At 45.1% G+C, this 21,333-nt stretch overlaps 2 protein-coding genes across 2 annotated transcripts; one reads left to right on the top strand and one right to left on the bottom strand.

The window, feature by feature from the left end:
• Positions 1 to 5,596: 5,596 nt before the first annotated feature.
• LOC128408084 (rab11 family-interacting protein 2-like) lies at positions 5,597 to 13,104 on the top strand. Its single transcript, XM_053377286.1, has 5 exons — positions 5,597 to 5,705; positions 6,767 to 7,117; positions 9,431 to 9,641; positions 10,936 to 11,038; positions 12,554 to 13,104. The coding sequence occupies exons 1-5, from the start codon at positions 5,656 to 5,658 to the stop codon at positions 12,991 to 12,993; spliced, it is 1,155 nt and encodes a 384-aa protein (XP_053233261.1). The 5' UTR covers positions 5,597 to 5,655; the 3' UTR covers positions 12,994 to 13,104.
• A 415-nt stretch (positions 13,105 to 13,519) lies between these two features.
• On the bottom strand, positions 13,520 to 19,509 carry B4GALT7 (beta-1,4-galactosyltransferase 7). The gene is made up of 6 exons (XM_053377287.1): positions 19,384 to 19,509; positions 17,779 to 18,129; positions 16,253 to 16,478; positions 15,853 to 15,936; positions 15,598 to 15,702; positions 13,520 to 14,371 (listed from the first exon to the last, which is right to left on the bottom strand). Exons 1-6 carry the CDS (start codon positions 19,431 to 19,433, stop codon positions 14,216 to 14,218), a joined length of 972 nt encoding a protein of 323 aa, XP_053233262.1. The 5' UTR covers positions 19,434 to 19,509; the 3' UTR covers positions 13,520 to 14,215.
• Positions 19,510 to 21,333: the final 1,824 nt, after the last annotated feature.

The following is a 21,333-nucleotide window of genomic DNA, read 5'->3' as shown; positions in this document are numbered from 1 at the left end:
CCGTCCCCTCCCCAGCTGTCACAGGCTTGTGAAGCCGGATCGGGGGCGTGTTGTCAGGGAGCCTCCTGGCTGGGTGTGATGGTTACACCTGGGAGGGATGCCAACACCACCACGGTTCAGTTCAAAACAGGAACCCAGGCAAAGCACCTTCTGGCTTAGTAATTACATGCTGTGCTCCTAACACATGCTCCACACTGGGTGTGTTCTCCTCCAGCTACACATGCGCCAAAGCTCTCCAAAGCCTTCCCTCATTCCCAGCCCTCCTACGTATTCCCAGGCATACACAGCAGCCCTGACCTAGAAGTCTCCTTCCTAATGGGGGAAGGACCACAGCTCAGTGGTGAAGCATCTCCTTTGCAAGTGGAAGATGCCAGGTTCAATCCTCTGCCCCCAAACCCAGAGAGTCACTTCTAGTCAGTGTAAAAAAGGTAAAGGTAAAGGATCCCTGGACAGTTAAGTCCAGTCAAAGGTGACTATGGGGTTGCGGTGAGGGAGCCAGCGTTTGTTCACAGACAGCTTTCCGGGTCATGTGGCCAGCATGACTAAACCGCTTCTGGTGCAACGGAACACCATGACGGAAGCCAGAGCACACGAAAACACAGTTTACCTTCCCGCCACAGCGGTACATATTTATCTACTTACACTGGCCTGCTTTCAAACTGCTAGGTTGACAGAAGCTGAGACAGAACAATGGGAGCTCACCCTGTCATGGGGATTCAAACCACCGACCTTCTGATCGGCAAGCCCAAATGGCTCAGTGGACTGATGGTCGGATTCAGTATAAGGCAGCTTCATATATTCCTGTTCCTAACCCTCACTCCCCAAAATACAATCTTAGACCCTTATTCTGTTGAACTTGCTCCCATCATATCAGTTCACTCCTGGCCAATGGTGTCCTTTCCCAACAATGCATCTGCCGACTAACACATGTACACAAAAACATGTAGTCAGGGATACCTAATGTGGTGCCATAAAGATGTTGTTGGACTCCAACTCTCATCCGTCAATGATCAGGGATGGTAGGATGATGAGCCCCAGGCACCATGGTCAGTGGTCACTGAGCTACCCTTGATACAGCTCTCAATATAAGTTCTGTCTTAATATTTTGGTCACCAATGAACTTGTGGCTCTCCAGATGTTGTTGCTCCCAAAACCACTGACCACTGACAATGCTGGCTCAGGCTGATGGGAGTTAGAGTCTATCATCTGCTCTTTCTTTCCAGTCCCACTCCCTTTTGTGTCTTGTCTATTCTTTATACGCCTAAGAACAAGACTCATTTCTCGCTCTTAATTCATGTAAGCCACTTTGGGAAACAATAATTGTTTGAAAAGTGGTATAGAAGTATTTTAACAATACTTTTATGGGGATTTGAAAGGAGCATGGTTGAGGGTGGAGTATAAGCCCCATCTCCATTAACATGATGCATTAATATTAGATCAGAGTTGAGCAGACTACGGATCTGCTCTGATTTTATTTTTTACTAGATCCCTAAGATCCACTAACCAGAACCAGATATGAAATGGGGGTTCATGGGGTGGAGCTAATAACCCAGGGGTCATAGGCTGCATTTTACATATCAGAATCTACACTTACTACAAAATACAGATCAGTAATTCTAACAGCCTAACTTAGGGGGAGCTTTTTTCTGTTTCTGTTTTTAAATAACTATTAAAGAGAAACACTTGCTGATCTACCGTTAAGTCATCCATTTTCCAGTCTGTAGATCCCAATCTATTTTCTGCCTTTGCACTAGAGCAAGGTCTGTGTTCAATTGCTTGCTGGCCTAATGGTTAATATAACCCAGCCGCTCTACCTGTGGGTCCTTTAAAGACTTCCATGCAAAGTCATGGATAGCTGCCAGTGTGGTTCCTGCAGTTCCACCTATGGTGCCTGTGACAGGTCTCAATAAATAAACCCTCCAAAACTCACAGTACACAAGAGAATGTTTACCCTTCTTGGTCAATTCCTGTTTGCACTGTCTCATTGAACACTCTCCCCTAAACATGCCCATATTTCACTGGGTGCCAGGATTGGACACCCACCCTTCTTTCCATTCTGACCAGGGGAGGGGTGCAAAGAGTTGCTCTCCATGAGCAAGTGCTGGGCCTTTTTCCATTGTTGTGGGTAGCTGCTGTTGCAAGGCAGGGTCCTATCTATCTGCTCATTAGATGTGGCCGCCATTTTGTGATGTGCCACATACCTTAAGGCAATCATTTTATGTTGGGCCACCACCTCCCCTCCAAGGCAGCCATTTATTGACAGGCACCCATGGCACTTTCTCATAATTCCAAATGCTCCCACTGGCCCTGTTTTGAACTGTCTTATAAAAAACAAAAACCAGCATTGATTGGGTCTCCTATTCCTCTCAGTTGTCTTAATTGTCCTGTTTTATAGGACAGGCTCTTCCACGTATTTAGAGATATTTATGACTTTGGTAAATGTTACAAACACACACTCCTGTGACCAACTACACCTTACTTCAGAAAATGCATATGTCTAGGACTGCCATATGTCCGGAATTTCCCGGACATAGCCGGGATTTGACCCTCGCAAACATTGTCTGGGCGGAAATCACTTTAATGTCCAGATTTTCACTTTTTGAAATATGGCAACCCTATCATAGAAAGGCATACCAAGAGAAGAACAGTATTTCCTTTGTCTCCACTCGTTGGGTATTGTGCTTTCGTCGTTGAGGTTTTTCCAGCAGCAGTACCAGCAGCCAGGTGAAAAAGAGGACAGATCTTGTGCACTTTTTAATTATTGTATAGAAGAGAAAGCTTCAGCAGGTATGGTTGGAATGACAACCTGCGTCTGCTGATATGCCTTCCTCTACACAATTATTAAATGTGCAGGGACCTTGTTGTTTTTACACCTGGCTACCTTGGGTGCATCATAGAATTGTTGAGTTGAAGGGACACTAAGGGTCATGTAGTCCAACCCCCTGCAACAAATCTCTCATCCCACAATTACAAACATAATTGGGTTGGGGGAATAGCAACCACTTTGTAAATCTAGGTGGCTTTTTTAGGCCTAGCATGCCAGGGCAAGAGGGCATACCCCTTTTGCTTGAGCACAGAAATACCCACTTTGTCTCCCTCACATATTTTTGTTACGCCTTACACATTTCTGTTACTATTTATGTGTAAGATAAATTCCTTCATAATCTCAGCACTTGATTAGTGTAATGTGATCTACATAGGGTTGCCCCAGTCACAGCTGGTGCAGTATGTAGCAGCCCATCGCTTAATGGACAGGGTCCTGGGAGCACATTATATCACCAGTAGCAATCTGTAGCCTGCAGTCTCCAACATCCTAAGCAAGCATGGGTCCAATATTGCTTTAAGGTAGCTTCCTTCCTCAGTTCCACCCATGCACCAGCCTATCCTACAGGGTTGTGGTGAAGATGAATGAAAGCAAGGAGTATTATGTGCACTGTTGTTGTGTTGTTGTTTAGTCATTTAGTCGTGTCCGACTCTTTATGACCCCATAGACCAGAGCACGCCAGGCACTCCTGTCTTCCACTGCCTCCCGCAGTTTGGTCAAACAAACTACTGAACCTTACATGAGCTAGCAACATGACTAAAATAATAAATCAAGGCTAAGTCAGATGGTTCTGGGAAAAGCAGTCTCAGACTCAGGGTTGCTTAGAGGTCACAAAATTGCACTCTTTGACGGCAGTGGGGGACTGGGGAAGAAGGCTAGAAAGCAGTAGTTTTGGTGGAGAAAAGAAACAAACCAAAGAAATAAAATAACGCACCAGAGAATTTTGGTACTATATAATATAACCACAAGCCTTAGGAGAGTTGGCTTTATGAAAAACTGAATCTAGATACTTAGACAATGTTTTTGTTTGTTTGTTTACTGTCTGAGCAATTAGAATAATAGAACTGTTGAGCTGCAAAGGACCCAAAGAGTCATCTAGTCCCGCCCCCTGAAATACAGGCAAGAACTGAACTTACTTGGCCACAAATCATCAGTGACATAGTAAATTGATGCCAACCCTAGGTTATCTGTTAACAAAGTTGTTTCCAGCTCAGTAATTGCACAGTACTTGCCTCACCATGGGGCTAAACACACAGAACATTAAGATAATTATTGTAGCCATGGCATATCATAAATCGCATTCTTTAAAATATAAAATATTATAATTACACATGTGGAAAATATAGGCGTAGCTCTGTATTGTTTAGGGTTTGCGTTTTAAAGATTACAAGCAGTATGAAGGCTCCAGAAATCCAATGAAAACTCCCAGAATACTGGTGGTTTTATTTGCTCTTCTGCAGTAACAAGTGGAACCTTCAACAAAATTGTGCAGTATTTCCTCCTTCCTAAGCAGTGTTCCTATTGTGGGTTACAGGCAATATTCTCTCTGAGCAGGGCTTTCTGCTACACTGCACCACCACTTTCCATTTCCTGACATTCATGACTACTGAGCATGCTCAGTCCTTATTTGGCTGAGTTTTTTGTTTTGGCAGGGGGAGACAGTTGATAGCTTTTGGTTGTTGAATTTTTTTAATGGTTTTGTACTTCTGTAAATTTCAGGGTTCTTCTGAGCATGGTGAAACACTCTCTTGTTTTGCCATGACTCCATATTGACTCTAGTCCTGTAGACACTGATTTCACTGTTTGAGGGAGTGAAGATTTCAGTTTTCATTGCAGAAATGACAGAGAAAATAATACTATGTATTATATTTTTCCAGAATTACTCTTGGTGGTGGGGCGTTAATTGTTTTGTTTGGTTTTCTTTTTACATTTATCTTGTAGGGGATCCTAATTCAGCTAAACCAACTTGATCTCTAAAGCATCACATCTCCATTTAAAACACACACAGCTTTTTTTCAGCTGGAACTTACCAAAACTCAGTTCCGGCACCTCTCAGGCAGGCTCCATTGCCGTTATAAGAGAACAAGGGAGGCATTCGTGGTGAATTCTGGCACCTCTTTTTCTAGAAAAATAGCACTGCAACACACATATGGGCATACAGACTTTCCCCTGAAAATCTATGCGAAAATGTTGGCCTAATTTTATTTTACTTTAGGTTTTTTTGCTCTGCTTCTTCATACAGGTTTAGAACTGTTTTAGTTTTTATTTTAAATAAACGATCACCATCCCTCAAGGCAGGGGCTAGGATTTAAACTGTCTTCTTTGATTACTGAGCATCACCACTAGAACCCTTAGCAGCTGAACGTTAAGTAGAAAAGGTGGGAATTTTGTACTAACAACATCCAGAGGCGCATGTAGGTTCCCTTGTGCCCTTGGCATGAGCTGTACCAGCACCCCCTGCCCCTGGGTCCCTTTTGCCTTGGCAAGGAGATGTATTGGCATCTCTGAAGCTGCAAGAGACTATGGACCAAAAACTCAAAAAGTTTGCTTTTCATAGTTTTTGGGTTCCACCAGCGCCTTCCTGTGGGATCGTGTAGTCAGGTGGACTCCTAGTGACTCTAAGTCAGAGTGGAGAGGTGCGCCCTGACAACAACAGAGCAAAACATACGGAATCAGAAAGAAGAAGAAAATTGCTGGATATAGGGGTGTGGCTAATAAGAGCTCCGCCCACCTGATTGTCAACCTCAAATTCCACATTCTCGAATGGGCATTCCTTGCTTTACTCTAGGTGCCATTAAGGCAGTGACGTGGATGTCAGTTGAATTGGCTACATGGAGCTGGATGCAAACCAGGAGGGAACAAAGTCCTTGCCAGTGATCGGGTAAAGAGTTGTTCCATCTCTCTAGACAGCTAAATGTTGACTCAGTCCCACCTCAGCCTAAGAAGACCAGCTATTATTATGTTTGTAACCTCACCCTCAAAGACTTTCAGGGCAGCTCCAATGGAGTTTCCCCAGGTTAACCTCACAGTAACCCTGCAATTTAGATTAGGAAAGGAGATTTGGATGGGGAGAGAGCTAGGTTCAAAGCTCTGCTGCAACAGGAAGCTCACTGGGTGAACATGGAGAACTGGGCCAAAACTAGCGAAATGAATTCCAATAGGGACTAATGGAAGGTTCTGCACTTAGGCAAGAATAAGCAGCTGCACAAATATAAGAGGAGGGACATCTGGATTGCCAGTAATACAAATGAATAAGGTCTTTGTAGATCACAAGCTCAACATGTGATGTAGCAGCAAAAAAGTGAACACTATTATAGGCTATATCAACAGAGGCATAGCGTCTAGATCAAGGGAACTAATAGTACTTTTTTGTTCTGCCTTGGCCAGACCACACCTGGAATACTGTGTCTATTTCTGGGTGCCACAAGTTATGTAAGAAGGATATTGACAAGCTGGAATGTGTGTGGAGGAGGGCAACCAAGTAGATGAGGGGTCTGGAAAACAAGCCTTATGTGGAACAGTTGAGGGAGTTGGGTATGTTTAGCCTGGAAAAGAGGCAACTGAGAGGAGATATGATATCCACCTGCAAATATCTCAAGGGTTGTCACACGGGGGATGGAGCAAGCTTCTTTTTTCCTGCTCTGGAGGGTAGGACTCAACCAATGGATTCAAGTTACAAGAAAGGAGATTCTGACTAAGCATCAGGAATAACTTTCTGCCAGTAAGAGCTGTTAAGACAGTGGAACGGACTCCTTCGGGAGGTTGTGGACTCTCCTTCCTTGGAGGTTTTTAAGCAGAGGTTGGATGGCCATCTGTCATGGATGCTTTAGATGAGATTCCTGCATTACAGGGGTTGGACCAGATGACCTTCAGGTCTCTTCCAACTCTACAATTATACGATTCACAACCGCCACTAACTAATAAAAGGATTTGTCTTTGCAGGGTGGATGAGGACCCAGAAAAGGAGCCTGCCTGGCACCCTACCCACCTGCAGCTGACTGTCCTGCGTGCCTGCTCTCTACGCTCTAAGGGCGCCACTGGCACCAGCAACCCCTATGTTGTGATTCAGCTACAAAAGCAAAAGTTCAGGACCTCCGTAGCACTACACAGCCTAAGTCCCGAATGGCATGAAGAGTGTACATTGCAGCTGCCCAGTGTGTTGGATGACTCAGAAGAGAATGGCCTCATCCTTACCGTCATGCACCAGTCCTTGCATCATTTCAACCAGTTCCTCGGCAGAGTATGCTTGCCTCTTGCCCAACTTTTTCAGGACAAAACGAAGAGAAGAAATGAGTGAGCATCACCTGCCAGCCCTGCATCTATCTCGCAAAATCAGGCTATGGATAACCAACACAGTGTCCTCCAGATGCAATTTCCATCAGCCACAGCCAGTTTGGCCAGTGGTCAAGATTGATGGCAGTTGTAGTCTAGAGGACACCATGCTGGTTAACCCAGAGTTCACATTTTTGAGCCATGGGGTGGCTTCAGGCAAGAAGTGTAGGAAGATATAGTTTGGAGGTGATGGCCCATAAGAAAATGGTCAGCGCCATAAGCAGCAAAAATGAGGCAAAAGCCTTTTAAGAGGTGCATCATTGCACAGCCGAGGCAGCAATGCAAATGTCATGCACACACAAACATGTGCACACAATAAGATATTGAACGAAAACTGGCTGCAAACTAATTAAGCCATAGCTCCCATAAAAATGCACATATATTGAAGGGCTATGTAAAAGTGCCAAATTTTAGCTGGGATTGTAATATTAGTAGTACTTGGGAGGAAAGGAGAGGGTCTTTTCCATTGGGGCTCCCCATTTGGTGAATGCTTTCCTGCTGAAGTCCACCGGGTACCATAATTAACATTCCTCTGGCTCCAGCTAGAAACTTATCACTTTCCAGGCATTTGATAGCAAAATTGTAATAATCTATCTATTGATGGTGTGCTTTTGCTGCTCTTTGATTGGTTTTATTGTATGGCTTTTCTTGTAATGCATTCCCCCCCCCCCCAATTTTGAGCCATGCTTTATGCTTTTAACATTTTGTAAATCACTTGTAGGCTCCTTTTGTGGCAAGCTGTTAATTGACTGGAAAAGCAAGAGGGAGGATTCTGTCTTCTTCAGAGCTGGTAGGGAAGTTTAGCATATGGATGAGATTTAATACACTTATCCAGTCACGCTCTTTGAAATGCCCAGTTGCAGAATCTGGCAGGCTCCACCTTCAGCAAACCACCCAGGCACACCATTTTTTTAGCATCTCCAGTGCAGAATAGGGCACTTCACATTTTCCAAAATGTAAATTGCAGCAATTAGCCTGTAAGCAAACAGGAAACTGGTAGGCCGAAAGATCCAGCCAAGTGCTGAGGTCACTGCAACACACACCCAAATTGGAAATTTACAGGAGTTGCAAACTTCTCCTCAGCAGCTGCCAAATGACCAGTTTACAAAATGGTAACAGTCACACTGTGGTAAGTTACAACTTGGTCAATATTCAACTGCAGTACAGTGGTACCTCGGGTTAAGTACTTAATTCGTCTGGAGGTCCATTCTTAACCTGAAACTGTTCTTAACCTGAAGCACCACTTTAGCTAATGGGGCCTCCTGCTGCCGCCGCGCTGCCAGAGTACGATTTCTGTTCTCATCCTGAAGCAAAGTTCTTAACCCGAGGTACTATTTCTGGGTTAGCGGAGTCTGTAACCTGAAGCATATGTAACCTGAAGCGTATGTAACCCGAGGTACCACTGTATATGACAGGGGAAACCAACAGTGCCCTCCAGATGTTGTGTCACATGACTCCCATCACCCTCAGCCAGCACAACCAAAGGTCAAGAATCGTGAGTGTAGTCCAGCAACATCTGCAGGGAGCTGTGTTGGCTGTCCCTGCTCTAGAGCATCCTTCTACAACCCAGTGCCCTTAGATGTGTACTGCAACTCCCTTTAGCCCCAGGTTTCCCAAACTTGGGTCTCCAGCTGTTTTTGGACTACAACTCCCATCATGCCTGACCGCTGGTCGTGCTAGCTAGGCATGATAGGAGTTGTAATCCAAGAAAACAGCTGGATACCCAAGTTTGAGAAATACTGCTTTAGCCCAAGTCAGTCGCTGTAGTACAGGATTGTGCAAAACATCTGTAGGACACCAGGTCGAGGAAGGTTACCCTATTGTGTTACTACATAGGTGCCAAGAAACGACCTGGTGGCTATATTCTGTCTCTTCTAACCTAGACAGTATGCCTCTGAATACCAGTGGCTGAGAATCACAAGTGGAGAGAGAGCTATTTGGCTCTGCTCCTGCTTTTGTGCATCTTATAAGCATCTGGTTGGCTACTGTGAGAACAGGATGCTGGATTAGATGAGGCCTTGGCCTGATCCAGCAGGGCTCTTGTTAGATCATTGGTACTGCAGTGGTAACCCATAGAGCCAGGGTAGACTGTGTGCAGCTCTTCAGATCTTTCAGGCTACAGTTTGAGTCACCCCTGCTCAGTGGCCAAACTGGCTGGGTCTGATGGGACTTGTGTTCCACAACACCTGGAGGGCACCACGTTGCCTCTCTCAGCAGTAGAAGAGTGGCATGTTAGACACCTGCCATAGAGGCCATTGCCTTATCTCTCTGCAGGTGGTTTGTGCTGCAATCTCGACCTGGCAAGAAGGAGAAGACAAGAGGACAGTTGCAGCTGGACATTCAGTTCTTACAGATCTCATCACAAGCCAGTGAGCCAGCGTTAAACTCTCGTGGGCCCTGGGCTTTCTTCTCCAGATTCTATGGGAGCAGGAAGGGCAGACGGTACAAGGTGTACAAAGAAGCTCCGTCTCAGTCACCCAGCTTGGTATGTGAAGCAGGACTGAACCTGTCCCAGTTACTGAGTTCTCTTCTGCAAGGGGTGCAGGCACTTTCCTTTTTCAGCCAGAAGAAGCTGAATGCACTTGGGCCATAAACTCCACTTTATAAGTAGTTCTGCAAACAACGTGCATAACTGGCAAAGTGTTCCTAAAATGCAAAGGCAACCCTGTTGGCCCACAGTCATCATTCAGAGGGTCTTCTTGGTGGTGGCGCCCGCCCTGTGGAATGCCCTCCCACGAGATGTCAAGGAAATAAACAACTACCTGACTTTCAGAAGACATCCGAAGGCAGCCCTGTTTAGGGAAGTTATTAATGTTTGAAGTTTTATTCTGTTTAATATTCTGTTGGGAGCCGCCCACAGTGGCTGGGGAAACCCAGCCAAATGGGTGGGCTATAAATATTATCTATCTATCTATCATCTATCTATCTATCTATCTATCTATCTATCTATCTATCTATCTATCTATCTATCATCTATCTATCTATCTATCTATCTATCTATCATCTATCTATCTATCTATCTATCTATCTATCTATCTATCTATCATCTATCTATCTATCTATCTATCTATCTATCTATCTATCTAAAACCCACATTAGGATAATACTGTTATGTGGCTAATCAATATGTCAAAAAACGGTGTGCAAGCTTTTCAGTTCTCCAGAACTCTTCATCAGGCAGACAGTAAGCAGAGCAAATGGTGGGTGGGAGGAGGTGGCGGCTGGTGGTAAAGTCATCACTGTATGAGTCTTTAGATGGAGTGAGGTATGAGACCGCAGACGTTCAAATGAGGTTGCATTAAGTATTACGGAGGCATCAGGTTGCACTATGGCCTCTTGGGAAGCAGAAAACCCTCTTGGTCTACTGCCTTAGGCTACAGTCCTATACACCCACTGACTAGTGGTTAAGCATCCCTGGACTCAGGTGTGCTGGTCAGAGAAATAAACCTGTTCCTCAAATAGAATACTGAGCAAGACTTCCTGAATAGTGACTAACCGCCAAGGCCCACTTTGTTTCCATTCCTTGCAAGTGGTGACAGACTTCGCCTCCCTTTTTGTTGGTTAAAAAAACCTAAAACATTTCTCTAATAGGGATAAGAACATTGGGAAGAGAGAAAACCTAGCCAACCAAGTCCTAGTTCTCTTTATCAAGCATCTCACTATAAGCATCATTTCTGGCTGGGGATGGTAGGCAGTGGCCCTAGTTGGGCACATTTGAATAGTGGTGGATTAAGCTTCAGAGCTGCTGCCTTAACTGTGTATGCTTCTCTTTCATACAGACAAACGACGAGGATTCATCTTCCTCCAGTATGACCACTGAGCTAGAGGCCTCATCAATGAAGTCTGGATCCAAGTGCGGCAGCTCCTTGCACATGGTAGCAGGTGACTACGGAGAGGTGGAAGTGCCTAAGCAGTATAAGGCAGCACTGTGAACACCTTACCAACTGGAGGGAGTTACATCCATGTAGCGGTTGCCAATGTAGTACCTTCCAGATGTTGTGGACTAGATCCCACCATCCCTGGCCACTGACCACGCTTGCTGGAGCTGATGGGAGTTGGCATCCAATATGTGGAAGGCACTAGACTGCAGGAGGCTGCCCTGTGAGATCGCTTATCACAGGCATGCACTAGTTCCAACCTTGCTTTAGAAAAGGAGCAACTAATGTAGTAAACCTTTAAGATCTGCAGTGCAAACTGAACTGAAACATAGCTGACCCTTTTTCTCCAGGGACGTAGACCCAAACTATCGCTTAGCTGATCAAATGATTGCTAAGCTGTGTTATCAGTGGTGAGCCCCTGTTTATTTCATAAATGAGACAGCACCCCATCTTCAGCAACTGGCCATTACTGTCGGCAGTGCATCTTCCATTACTTTTAGTGTCCAGAGAGCTGATGGTGACAACAGTCTCAATTCTAGATCAACTTCCACCATTAGCTCCCAGCAACTGCTATAGTAGCTTCACATTGCTGAAAAGTACCACCAGGGATGTCACTATGAGAGGGATGGGCCTCAGAAAAGGTATTGCTCTACTTCCTTTGTGTTAAGGGAAGGATTCAGATGACAGTATGCATGAGGGGCCATGTAAGGCTAGCCCCACCCACCACTGCTGGCCACATTCAGCAACGGTGAGAGGGTCTCCAAGTCAGTGCCAACCCTGTCACATATCTCTGCCTGCCACAGGTGCTCCATGCTAATCTATGCTTTCAGCACATGAGGGTTTGCTCATTCAGATCAGTACCTAATTCTTGCCCACCCTCTAAAGTCTGAGGACAGGCTGACAAGCCAAGGGTTCCACTGTGCACTCTCCAATTTTGCCCTGGTTCTTTTAGCTACAGGTAAGTGGAAATTGTATGACATGCCTAAAAAATAGCAGTTTGTCACACACACACAGTATGTGACATGGGGGGGATGTGTGCTAAGGGAACTTTGGTTTTGCACTCGGAATAAATTATTCATATCAGTTTGAGTTGCGTTACTCAACTGCACTGTGGATTGTCTGCAAAGTCTGGAAGATTTAGACAAGGACTAGATTAGTTGGGAACAGCAAAGCAGTCAGCACATATAGAAGCCTAGAAGTCAGGGGAAGTTGCTAAAGGTGCACCACCGTCAGCTGAAAGTCAATCTTGATTTCCATGTACCCCTCATGGGGTGCATGGAACTGAGTCTTTTAAAAAAAAAAAAAAAAATGCCCTGCACTGTGCAGCAGATATTGGGAATGGGCACCCTAATGACATATGTGGGAGCTCTTTTCACAGAGTTCTAGAATCTCACATCTTCTAATACATCACATCCAGCTGCAAGCAATTAATGAAGAGTTTTGTTAAGTGGGAACTGCTTCTGGGGTGTAGAAAATCACAGTTCTGTAACCCTTTTGGCTCTACCCCCACCCTTTACAGCAACCTCGGCTGGCAAAAAAACTACCTCCAAAACTCAGCTGCAGAAGCTTATTTCGTGCAACTACAAAGAACTCGCCCCTGATGCCAAGAGCCTGGCAGCCAACTCAAGTCAGTCTGAGCACCCAAGTACCCTTGAACAGTTCAGCAGCATATTTACTCAACAGCTCAAGAAAAAATCTAAGCCTCTGAAAGAGGAGAGGAACCTGGAGGCGGCAGGCATTTCTATGGAGGCTTGGCAAACATCTCTTCCACCTCTCCACGTTGCAGGCCCCAGTGACATCCCTCCACGAGCACAGACCCTTCACCTGTCGACAGTCAGCCTCCAGCAGACAACCAGCACTGCTACAGCCAGCTCTGTGACCAGGCACTTCCACAGGTGCCGCATGCACCTGAGTAGGAGCTATCAGTTCTTTCGCAGGTGTTTTGGCCTGGTTCCCTGATGCTGGGGGGGGTCTGTCTTTTGTCTCTCGTTCTCTTGGCGAAGGAGATTTATTGGAATAGTCACAGTGTACAAATGCATTATATTCAGACAATATATCTCTTTACTTGTGTGGCTCGTTTCTTTCATTTTTAAGGCGTGTCAGGCAACATCAGGGCCAATCAGGGATCTGAAGAATGGGTTTGGATGAGGGTTCTGGATTAGAAAGTTTAATGGGCCAGAAAAGGGAGAAGGTGCAAATCAAAACACCAGATACAGTGGAACCTCGCGTTATGTACCCTCCTCCCTGCAAACGCTTCGGGTTACGAGCTCCGCTAACCCGGAAGTAGATGCTCCCGGTTGCGAATTTTGCCCCAGGATGTGAGCGGAAGTCGCGCGGCAGCAGCGGGAGGTGCCGTTAGCGAAAGTGCACCTCATGTTATGAGTGGTTTTGGCTTAAGAACAGACCTCCGGAGCGAATTAAGTTCATAACTGGAGGTTCCACTGTACTACTTACAGCAATGCCTATGTAAACACACGCACACTGATTTCCTTTCATGAGGCACTCGCCTTAATGGCTTTATTGAAGCAAACCAACAGCTTTCAGTGTCTCAAAGACCCCAATAACAAGACACTTTACCACGATGAGTTTAGGTCCAGGGGTAAGTGACAATGCTCTCTGAGCCAGAGCACAAGTGTCCACTTCGCAGGAGACCTCATAGGAAGAGATGGGGTGCACAAGAGCTTCACAGCAAGTCTCTATACATATTTTGAAATAGGAGAGCAGCAAACTTCCAACAAGTTTACCTGATAGTGATTCTGTAAAGTCCTTTAAGCATCAGCCTGGGCAACAAGTCTGTAGGTCCCACTGCCTTGTTATCATGTAGTGTTGGAGCACTGGCTGATATAGGCAGGATGATTCAGTCACTGACCTGCCTCTTAGTTTCAGATTTTCTTCCATCCGTTGAGATGTAGGCTGCCAAGTCAACATCCTTCTGAACAGGCGCTCAGCCCATTTAATCTTGCCAGCGTCTCTGCCACCTTGCCTGCATCCACATGGAGGTCATGCTCTGCATCTGACCTGTCAACTGATGTGGATCCTCAGACCTTTTGTTGTAACCATTGGACCACAGGCATCCATGCCCTGTTGCTGGCTCCTGCAGAAGGATCTGGCTTTGGAGAGTCCAGACACAATTCTGATAACCAGCTGCTGCAGCAACGCAAGAGTCTATGCAGGAGTCGGCTCAGCCAAATGTGCACCAGGGAGTCTCACTGGTGTCGCATTCTAGGAAGATGTTGAGGACTGTGCAGGGAGATTCTCCCACAGTCAACCGAGTTCGTGACTCCACTCTGTACTGGAGGTTGGTCAAGCCTCCGTGACGGTCCACCTTGAACTGCTCCTACATGGGAACAAAAATGCCACACATCATACACACAGGTCCAGAGTAGGAGAGCAAAAAAATGACATCATGAAGAGGGCTTGTGTGAAGCAGAGCAAGCAGGGAAGGAGGCTTAAGTGTTGTGAAGGATAGAGTCACAGACTTAAACCTCAGTTATGGCAAAGGGAGGGGGTCTAAGACGATCACAATCAATGGTTCTTCTATTCTGCAGCATCAGAACACCAAATGTGCAATCAGTAAGTTATGCAAGTCTCCATAAATTCATTGGCATTGCACAATTCCTATTACTTTGTTTATGGGAGACTTCTGCTGAGTTCCTTTTAAGAAAAACTAGGGAGAAAAGTAGAGACACACTTGCACCAAGCTGAGAAGACCTGACCATAGACTACGAGGAACCTTGGACTTTATCTACTTTCAGCAAAATCTGCCAACTTTGATTCAAAATGTTTCCCTATAATCATATGGATTTTAAAAGGGTGGAAGAGGGGAAGATGAGATTCTCAATATTTTGTCCTATCCCCAAATCTGCTCCATAGGGTTGGGGAAGCCTTTAGAACAGATTTAGGGGATATGCAGGGAGAGGAGGAGAATGTCCTGTTGTGCAGAGAGAAATACGTGCACCAATGTAACATTCACCATAGCGCTATACTGAATTCCACCCACTGTTATTTATTTCATTTATGTATCACTTCCTGTGAGGCATCCTGAAGCAATTTACAACACAAGCTTTGTTCAAACTGAATGGGTGGGCATCACTTTTGAAATTTTTATTTCATTTCATTTTATTTATGGCACTCATAAGGAAGGGAAAGCTGATACACATGAACACTGGGAAGAAACAGATCAGAGGCACTAAAGGACGGAGATACTGCCTGCAAAAGGCACACTCCCTGGTTTCATTTGTTGCTTACCTTGTAAAGTTTTTATCCACAGTCATCAGGGATAGAAATGTACGTTTTAAAATTAAATATTTTGAAAAGTCAATACTGTCTACATTTTGTAGAAAAAAAATCTATAACAGATTCATGAGTTCCAGGCCATACCTATTTCTGTGCCTTCTGATGTAACCATCTTGCTCAACGCTGTTCCCTCCAGGCTAAGCAGAAGCAACAGTGCAGGACTTACTACAGAGCTATATGGCCGGCTCCACGTAAGAAAAACAATGTATTTTTAGTTCCAACCCCCAGCCACCTGCTTCCCCCATCTCCCACATGAGAAACTCCCACCTGCTTTTGGGAAGCAATGCGCTTCTGGTCTCTCTTGCGCCAAGCTGGGTCATGAAGATGCTGGAATGTCTTATATCCACTTTTAATTCCTGATGGCCGGAACAGCTGAAATAAAAAGTTGGAGCCTACACTGAAGCCAGAAAGCTCTGTCCAAAACAGAATTCACACACCATGGCAGAATAATAGGCTCAAATCTCACCCAGAACTAGAGTCCCAAGGTCTCAAACTACAGCGAAAGCCATTCTGCAGCCTCACCTGAAGTCCAGCGCCTCTGATGCGGCGATAAAACTCATCATCCTCACGGCCCCAGCCCCAGAAGCGGTTCGACATTCCATTACACTGAAACAACAATAAAGGCACAGTTTAAACCAGAAATATTCTCCCTCCTTCAAGTCTTGGGACAGAGACAGTAATAACTGCTGCTGTCTTTACTAAGCCACAGCTAACACCATTACTGCAAAACTCTTCGTCTTCAGGATTAAAGGGAGTAGAATGCATCAAAAGCCATTAAATATACAGTGCCAACCCCCTGGGACAGCTCAGAAGGGTGAGAACAAGGGTGGTGGGCTTGATGAAAATAACCAGCAAGGACTTTGTCCTTCTGTGGGTTGTATAAGATATCCCAGGAGCCCAAAAGAAAGAACTTAGGTCTTACCATTCGATAGTGCTGCTTGGTGAGCAGCAAGATGCCACCTACGTAGGTGTTATAGTGATAGAGAGGGTGCAGCTCCGGCGATGCCACATGGAAAGGGCCTGCAGCTGGGAAGCCGTAGTCCAATTCCTCATTGAGAGGTAACAAGTCCACATCATGCATGGCAATGTAATCTGTGTCATTGCCACTTTCGAGGAAGCCCACGTTGATCAGAGATGCTCTGTTAAACCTGCCCAAGAGACCAATGCAAGCAGATGGGACCTATGCCAGAAAATTCTATTCAGGAAAGCTCAGCCATCACTGTCAAAAGTGTTCAGCTTGTGCACTCAGCCACTGTTTGATGATCTACGCTGTCCCTAGGAACTCACTGGGAGCTGTCATCTGGAGTTTTGGAGTCACACTATGCAGATGACACCCTCTTCTCTCTCTCTCTTCCATCTGAATCATGAGAAGTGGCTTAGGTGCTACATAGGTAGTAGTGGTTAGCTGGATATGCACCAGCTAACTGATACTGAATAGGTATAGGTGGCATGTGTACTGGGTTCTCAAATCCATTCTGGGTTGGGTTAAACTCCCCTAGAAGGAGCAGGCTCGTAACTTGAGGTACTGCTGGATGCAGCATGGTCACTGGAAACCCAGGTGGCCTCAGGAGCTAGAAATGCTATTTCCAGCTACAGTCCCTTTTGGACGGAGATGACTTTGCCACTGTGTTCCATATTCTCTTAACTTCCAGACTGGATCATTGCAATGCACTCTACATGGGGCTGCCTTTGAAGAGGACTTGGAAACTTCAACAGGTTCAAAATTCAGGAGCCAGATTACGTACTGGGGTTGTCTTTAGAACTCATATAGCTCCTGTTTTAAAACAGCTGCATTGGCTGTTAGTTTCTGGGCTCATGCTACTGTTCAAAGCTCTAAATGGCTTAAGGCCCCAAATAACAGACACTGCCTCCATTCCTACAAATCGCCTCAGGTGCTGAGGGAGCCCTCTTTGCAGTCTCACCACTCTCAGAAGTTGGTGGGGTAGTTGCTCAGAAGAGGGCAATCTCTGTGGCAGTCCCTGAGTCATGGAATCCCCTCCTCACAGAAGTGTTCTGGCACCCTCACAATGCAACTTTTGGCATAAGCTGAATATGCACCTTTGATACCTGAGATGTGAATTTTCAGGACCCACACTTTTCCAGTGACTGATTCGTTTTACGGTCTGTTTTAATTCTGAATTTTAAATTCCCACTGTAGGACCTGCTAGTGAAGGGTGGGTAATAAATTTCAAAATAGCAACAACAATAATAGTACTAGATAGATGGATATGAGAGACTTCAGATATGATTTCAAGGTTACACATCTCACAGGTGGGGGAAATGCAAATATCTATTTTAGATAATACAAAGGCCCAATGTTTCCTTCCATATCAATATCATGTCCAAAGTCACCCAAAGAAGAATGTAATAATCTGGGATACAGGTTAGGTTGAAACATTGAGGGGGAGGGACAGCATGGGGTTCACATTCACCCATACCTTACAGTACCTGTAATGATCCACCTGGTTGAGTATGAAGATATGATGGCGAATTTTCTTCCTGCTGAGGAAGTGATGCATGTGAGGCACAAACGCCAGCAGCTCTTCAAAGCGCTCCCGGAAAGGCACCAACACTGCTAGACGGTGGGGTCCCCATGATGGGTCATCAGGAAGCTGAGGTAGAGGCTCCAATGTGCAGGGTTTCTGAGGCAGTGTAGCTGCAGCTCTTTGACTTCTAGTCACATCCCCTGAACAACTGAGCTGCAGCCACAACAGGGAGAGAAAACCCAGCAACAGTGCAACAAAAAAGAGTTGAAAGAGAGAAAATTTCCGGGGTAGGATACCAAACAGCCGACAGGACCTGAAGCAAAATCAGAATAGGGCAAGTCAACACAGTGAAACATGATAGATAATTCCATGTGCAAAAGAAGGCAAGACAAAAAGAAGCCACAAGCTTCTCTTAAGCAAGCATCACCTGTTAAGGTGGGGATCATGACAGGCTGGGATTCAGGTCCCTCATTCAACCCACACCACAACAGCAAGAACTTTGGAAAAATACCACTGTCATAATGTGAAAATAAAATAGGTAAGATTGGAATGACATGGAAAGATACATCAAGCATTTGTATGGCCCTTTCAAATCTTAAAAGTACTTCACATACCATTTCAGTTATCCTTACAAATATTCATGTGAAGTAATTCAGTCTAATTCCTATACTGTAGTTTATTTTGGGGGCGGGGTGGGGGCAGAGAAATAATGGCTTGCCTAAGCTGCCTAGCAAACTTATGGCTGAAGCACTTTTTGAACCAGGGACCTCCCAGCTCTTAGATCAAACTACACACTTACCTGGGAGTAAGCTTCACATTAAATTGTTACTGAGTAAACATGCACAGAAATATGCTGTTAAGTTTCCCCCTATGTTACACCAACTCCAAGAGCTCATCCTATCCCCCCATATTAATCCAAAATGGGCTCTTTAAAAGCACTGCATATACCTTGTGCAAAGTGAAACCCGCCAACTTGAAAACCCTTCTTCCTAACAACTAATGTGTTGCCAATTGCCAGTTACTTGGGAGGAACTTCTTCCTGACTCAAGAGACAACATGGATTCCGTTACTACATCTCTAGGTAAAAAAAAGATTTGCTATATTTGAGAAGAGGAAGGGCAGGGTGAGATAAGGGGAAGTATACAGCCCTCTTAGACGTCTCTCCCAGCTCAATCTCCATAAAACGCCTCCCGTACAAGCTCCCCGCGCCCCCCTTCAAGTGCTCCTCTCCCCCCCCCCCTATATAGTGATTTCCATTCATTCCTATAGGGGAAGTAAACTATTCGTGGAGAAAAAAGCAAAGAGATGTGCCATTCGTTGTATAATTAAGGCAGGAACGTAACTTGTTTCTCAGCCATTCAGATTCACGCCCATCCTAATCTCCACAGCACCATTTCTTGACCGCTCAAAACTGCGACAAAAAGTCGGAAGATAAAACAGATATTTCAGGACTGAAGATTAGACGCTGAGCCTTCATTGTCCCCGAGCGCTTCTCATCCATCGCCCCCCCCCCGCTTCCTAGTTCTCCTCCCCCTCGCATAAATTTCCTCTCCCTTAGGATACTTACCCGCTACCCGCGCGGCGATACATAGTAGACTTGCGCCGGGACGGGAACATCCTACTGCCTTGCCGGCAGGACTCCCCGCCCAACCCGGCCGGGACACGTTGCCGAGGACACCAGGTCCGTCGACTAGAGCGGTCCTCTAGAAACGTGCTCCTCGCTGGCTGTTCCGCCTAACACTCGTTCCTACACGAGGACAGCTACTCCGAGGAACCGCAGATTCGCCGGTTTCCCGGCAGAGGTGGAGCACACAGAAAAAATAGAGGAGGAGGAAAACGAGGCAGTAGATCTCAGTGGTATCAGGCAGCTTATGGGTAGCTTCTAGACAGTCCAGAATGAGCAAATGAATTAACGAAGTTGGGGTGAGATGAAGCATGTAATATGACTAGTTTTTGTGAAAACATTTTTTTTTAAAAAAGTTGTAGTTGGCAACAAAGTATTGATTTCCTATTACCAAAGCTCTTATGTACATGCATTTTGGGACTTCTGAAGAAAGCGTAAGATCTTGACATGAAATAAAGTTAGCAGTCATTGTTAGAAGGAAATACCATCTTTATTGACTTCTCTCTCATTTGCTTTACAGTAGCAACCAGGGCTGAAATACCCCCAATACAAAAAAACAAGTATGTGCCACTCATTAAAACTGGTCCTTCATCCATAAAGCTTTAGTTGTTTAATCTCTTACATGAAAGCTTGAACTCCTACACTGCAGCATCTAAAATTGTAACCCCATTAAGTTGTCTTAGTTGGTCACAGCAGAGTGTAAGAAACAGGCAACTTCACTTGTTTCACAGGAGCACAGTCAAGGTGGCTTTAGGGAAGTTGGGATCTTAGACCACTTCAACTGGATGGTGTAGTCAGTGGCACAAACACAGACCATTGCAAATATCACAAACCTGGGAAACTAAAAAAAACAAAACAAAACAAAAAACTCAGATGAAAGAGACCCTTTCCAACAAACCCGGTTCCAATAGAAGGACACCAGCATTCACTCATCTAGTGCAGCAATCTTCATTCATTCTAGAGCAAGTCTGGGAACCTTTGGCTGAACCTTTGTTACTGAACTACAGGTCCCATCAGCTGCAAACAGCATGGCTAATGGCCAGGGATGATGGGAGCTGTAGTTCAGCATCATTTGGAGAGCCAAAGGTTCCCCACACCTAGTCTAGAATGTGCTTTCCTATGCTCTCAACTGTTTTCTTTTTTAAGATAGATATTGGCACAGTCATGAAGCTTTATAATTAAACCCAGTTTAATGCCCTCAAAGAATTATTCTGAACATCTTCAGCACTTCAATGTTTAGCAAGTTCTGCTATCTGTATCTGAAAATCAAGACAGTTCAGGCCAGAGCATATTATGTCTGGCTCAAAACTCCTTAGCAACTTGAGGACATTCACAAGTATCTCAGCAACATACCACCACCACCCTTTTGTAAATCTAATAACACAACATATTCAAAGCGGCAAGGGGGGGGGACCATTAAGATAAATTTTAGAAATTGAAAGGCTGGTGCCATTTGAATTGCAGAAGTCACTACAGTTGTTCCCTTGCCTCTAGTAAACAATTCTGGTTTTTGTATGGCAACAAAAAAATTCCCTTTCACATTTAGGAAAGTGTACACTTGTCTCTACTTTCATGTAAAATCAGTATGGTAATTGTGAAGCCAAAGCGGAGCAAAGAATATGCTACCCTTTCAAGTTTTCTGCTCAGCCATCATGACACACAAAATATGAGCTTCAGACCTCTATAGCAAAAAGAAGGCATGGATAGGTGCTGCTGTGATGGGAATTTAACCATATCTGCACTTTCTCTGTCTCCAATGTGTCTCCTAAAAAATCCATCTCAGATACGCCAAGCCAACACAGCCACTTCTCCAAAGGCTTAGTCACCAGTAACATTTACAAACAAAAGACACTGGACATCACTTAAATAGTCTACATACGGTGGCTAGGTCAC

The sequence above is a fragment of the Podarcis raffonei genome, chromosome 2 (assembly GCF_027172205.1).
Source record: "Podarcis raffonei isolate rPodRaf1 chromosome 2, rPodRaf1.pri, whole genome shotgun sequence".
NCBI lineage: Eukaryota > Metazoa > Chordata > Lepidosauria > Squamata > Lacertidae > Podarcis > Podarcis raffonei.
This window is presented reverse-complemented; position numbering and strand designations above follow the sequence as displayed.

What these genes read in the sequence shown, in the direction of transcription:
- LOC128408084 (XM_053377286.1), top strand. Translation starts at nt 5,656, where the DNA reads ATGGAGCTGGATGCAAACCAGGAGGGAACAAAGTCCTTGCCAGTGATC. An exon ending in AAGTCCTTGCCAGTGATCGG is followed by an intron (nt 5,706 to 6,766) that starts GTAAAGAGTTGT and finishes TTGTCTTTGCAG; the next exon opens with GGTGGATGAGGACCCAGAAA. An exon ending in CTCCTTGCACATGGTAGCAG is followed by an intron (nt 11,039 to 12,553) that starts GTGACTACGGAG and finishes CACCCTTTACAG; the next exon opens with CAACCTCGGCTGGCAAAAAA.
- B4GALT7 (XM_053377287.1), bottom strand. Translation starts at nt 19,433, where the DNA reads ATGTTCCCGTCCCGGCGCAAGTCTACTATGTATCGCCGCGCGGGTAGC. An exon ending in TCAGAGGCGCTGGACTTCAG is followed by an intron (nt 15,703 to 15,852) that starts GTGAGGCTGCAG and finishes TTTTTATTTCAG; the next exon opens with CTGTTCCGGCCATCAGGAAT. An exon ending in GCATTGCTTCCCAAAAGCAG is followed by an intron (nt 14,372 to 15,597) that starts GTGGGAGTTTCT and finishes GTTCCCATGTAG; the next exon opens with GAGCAGTTCAAGGTGGACCG.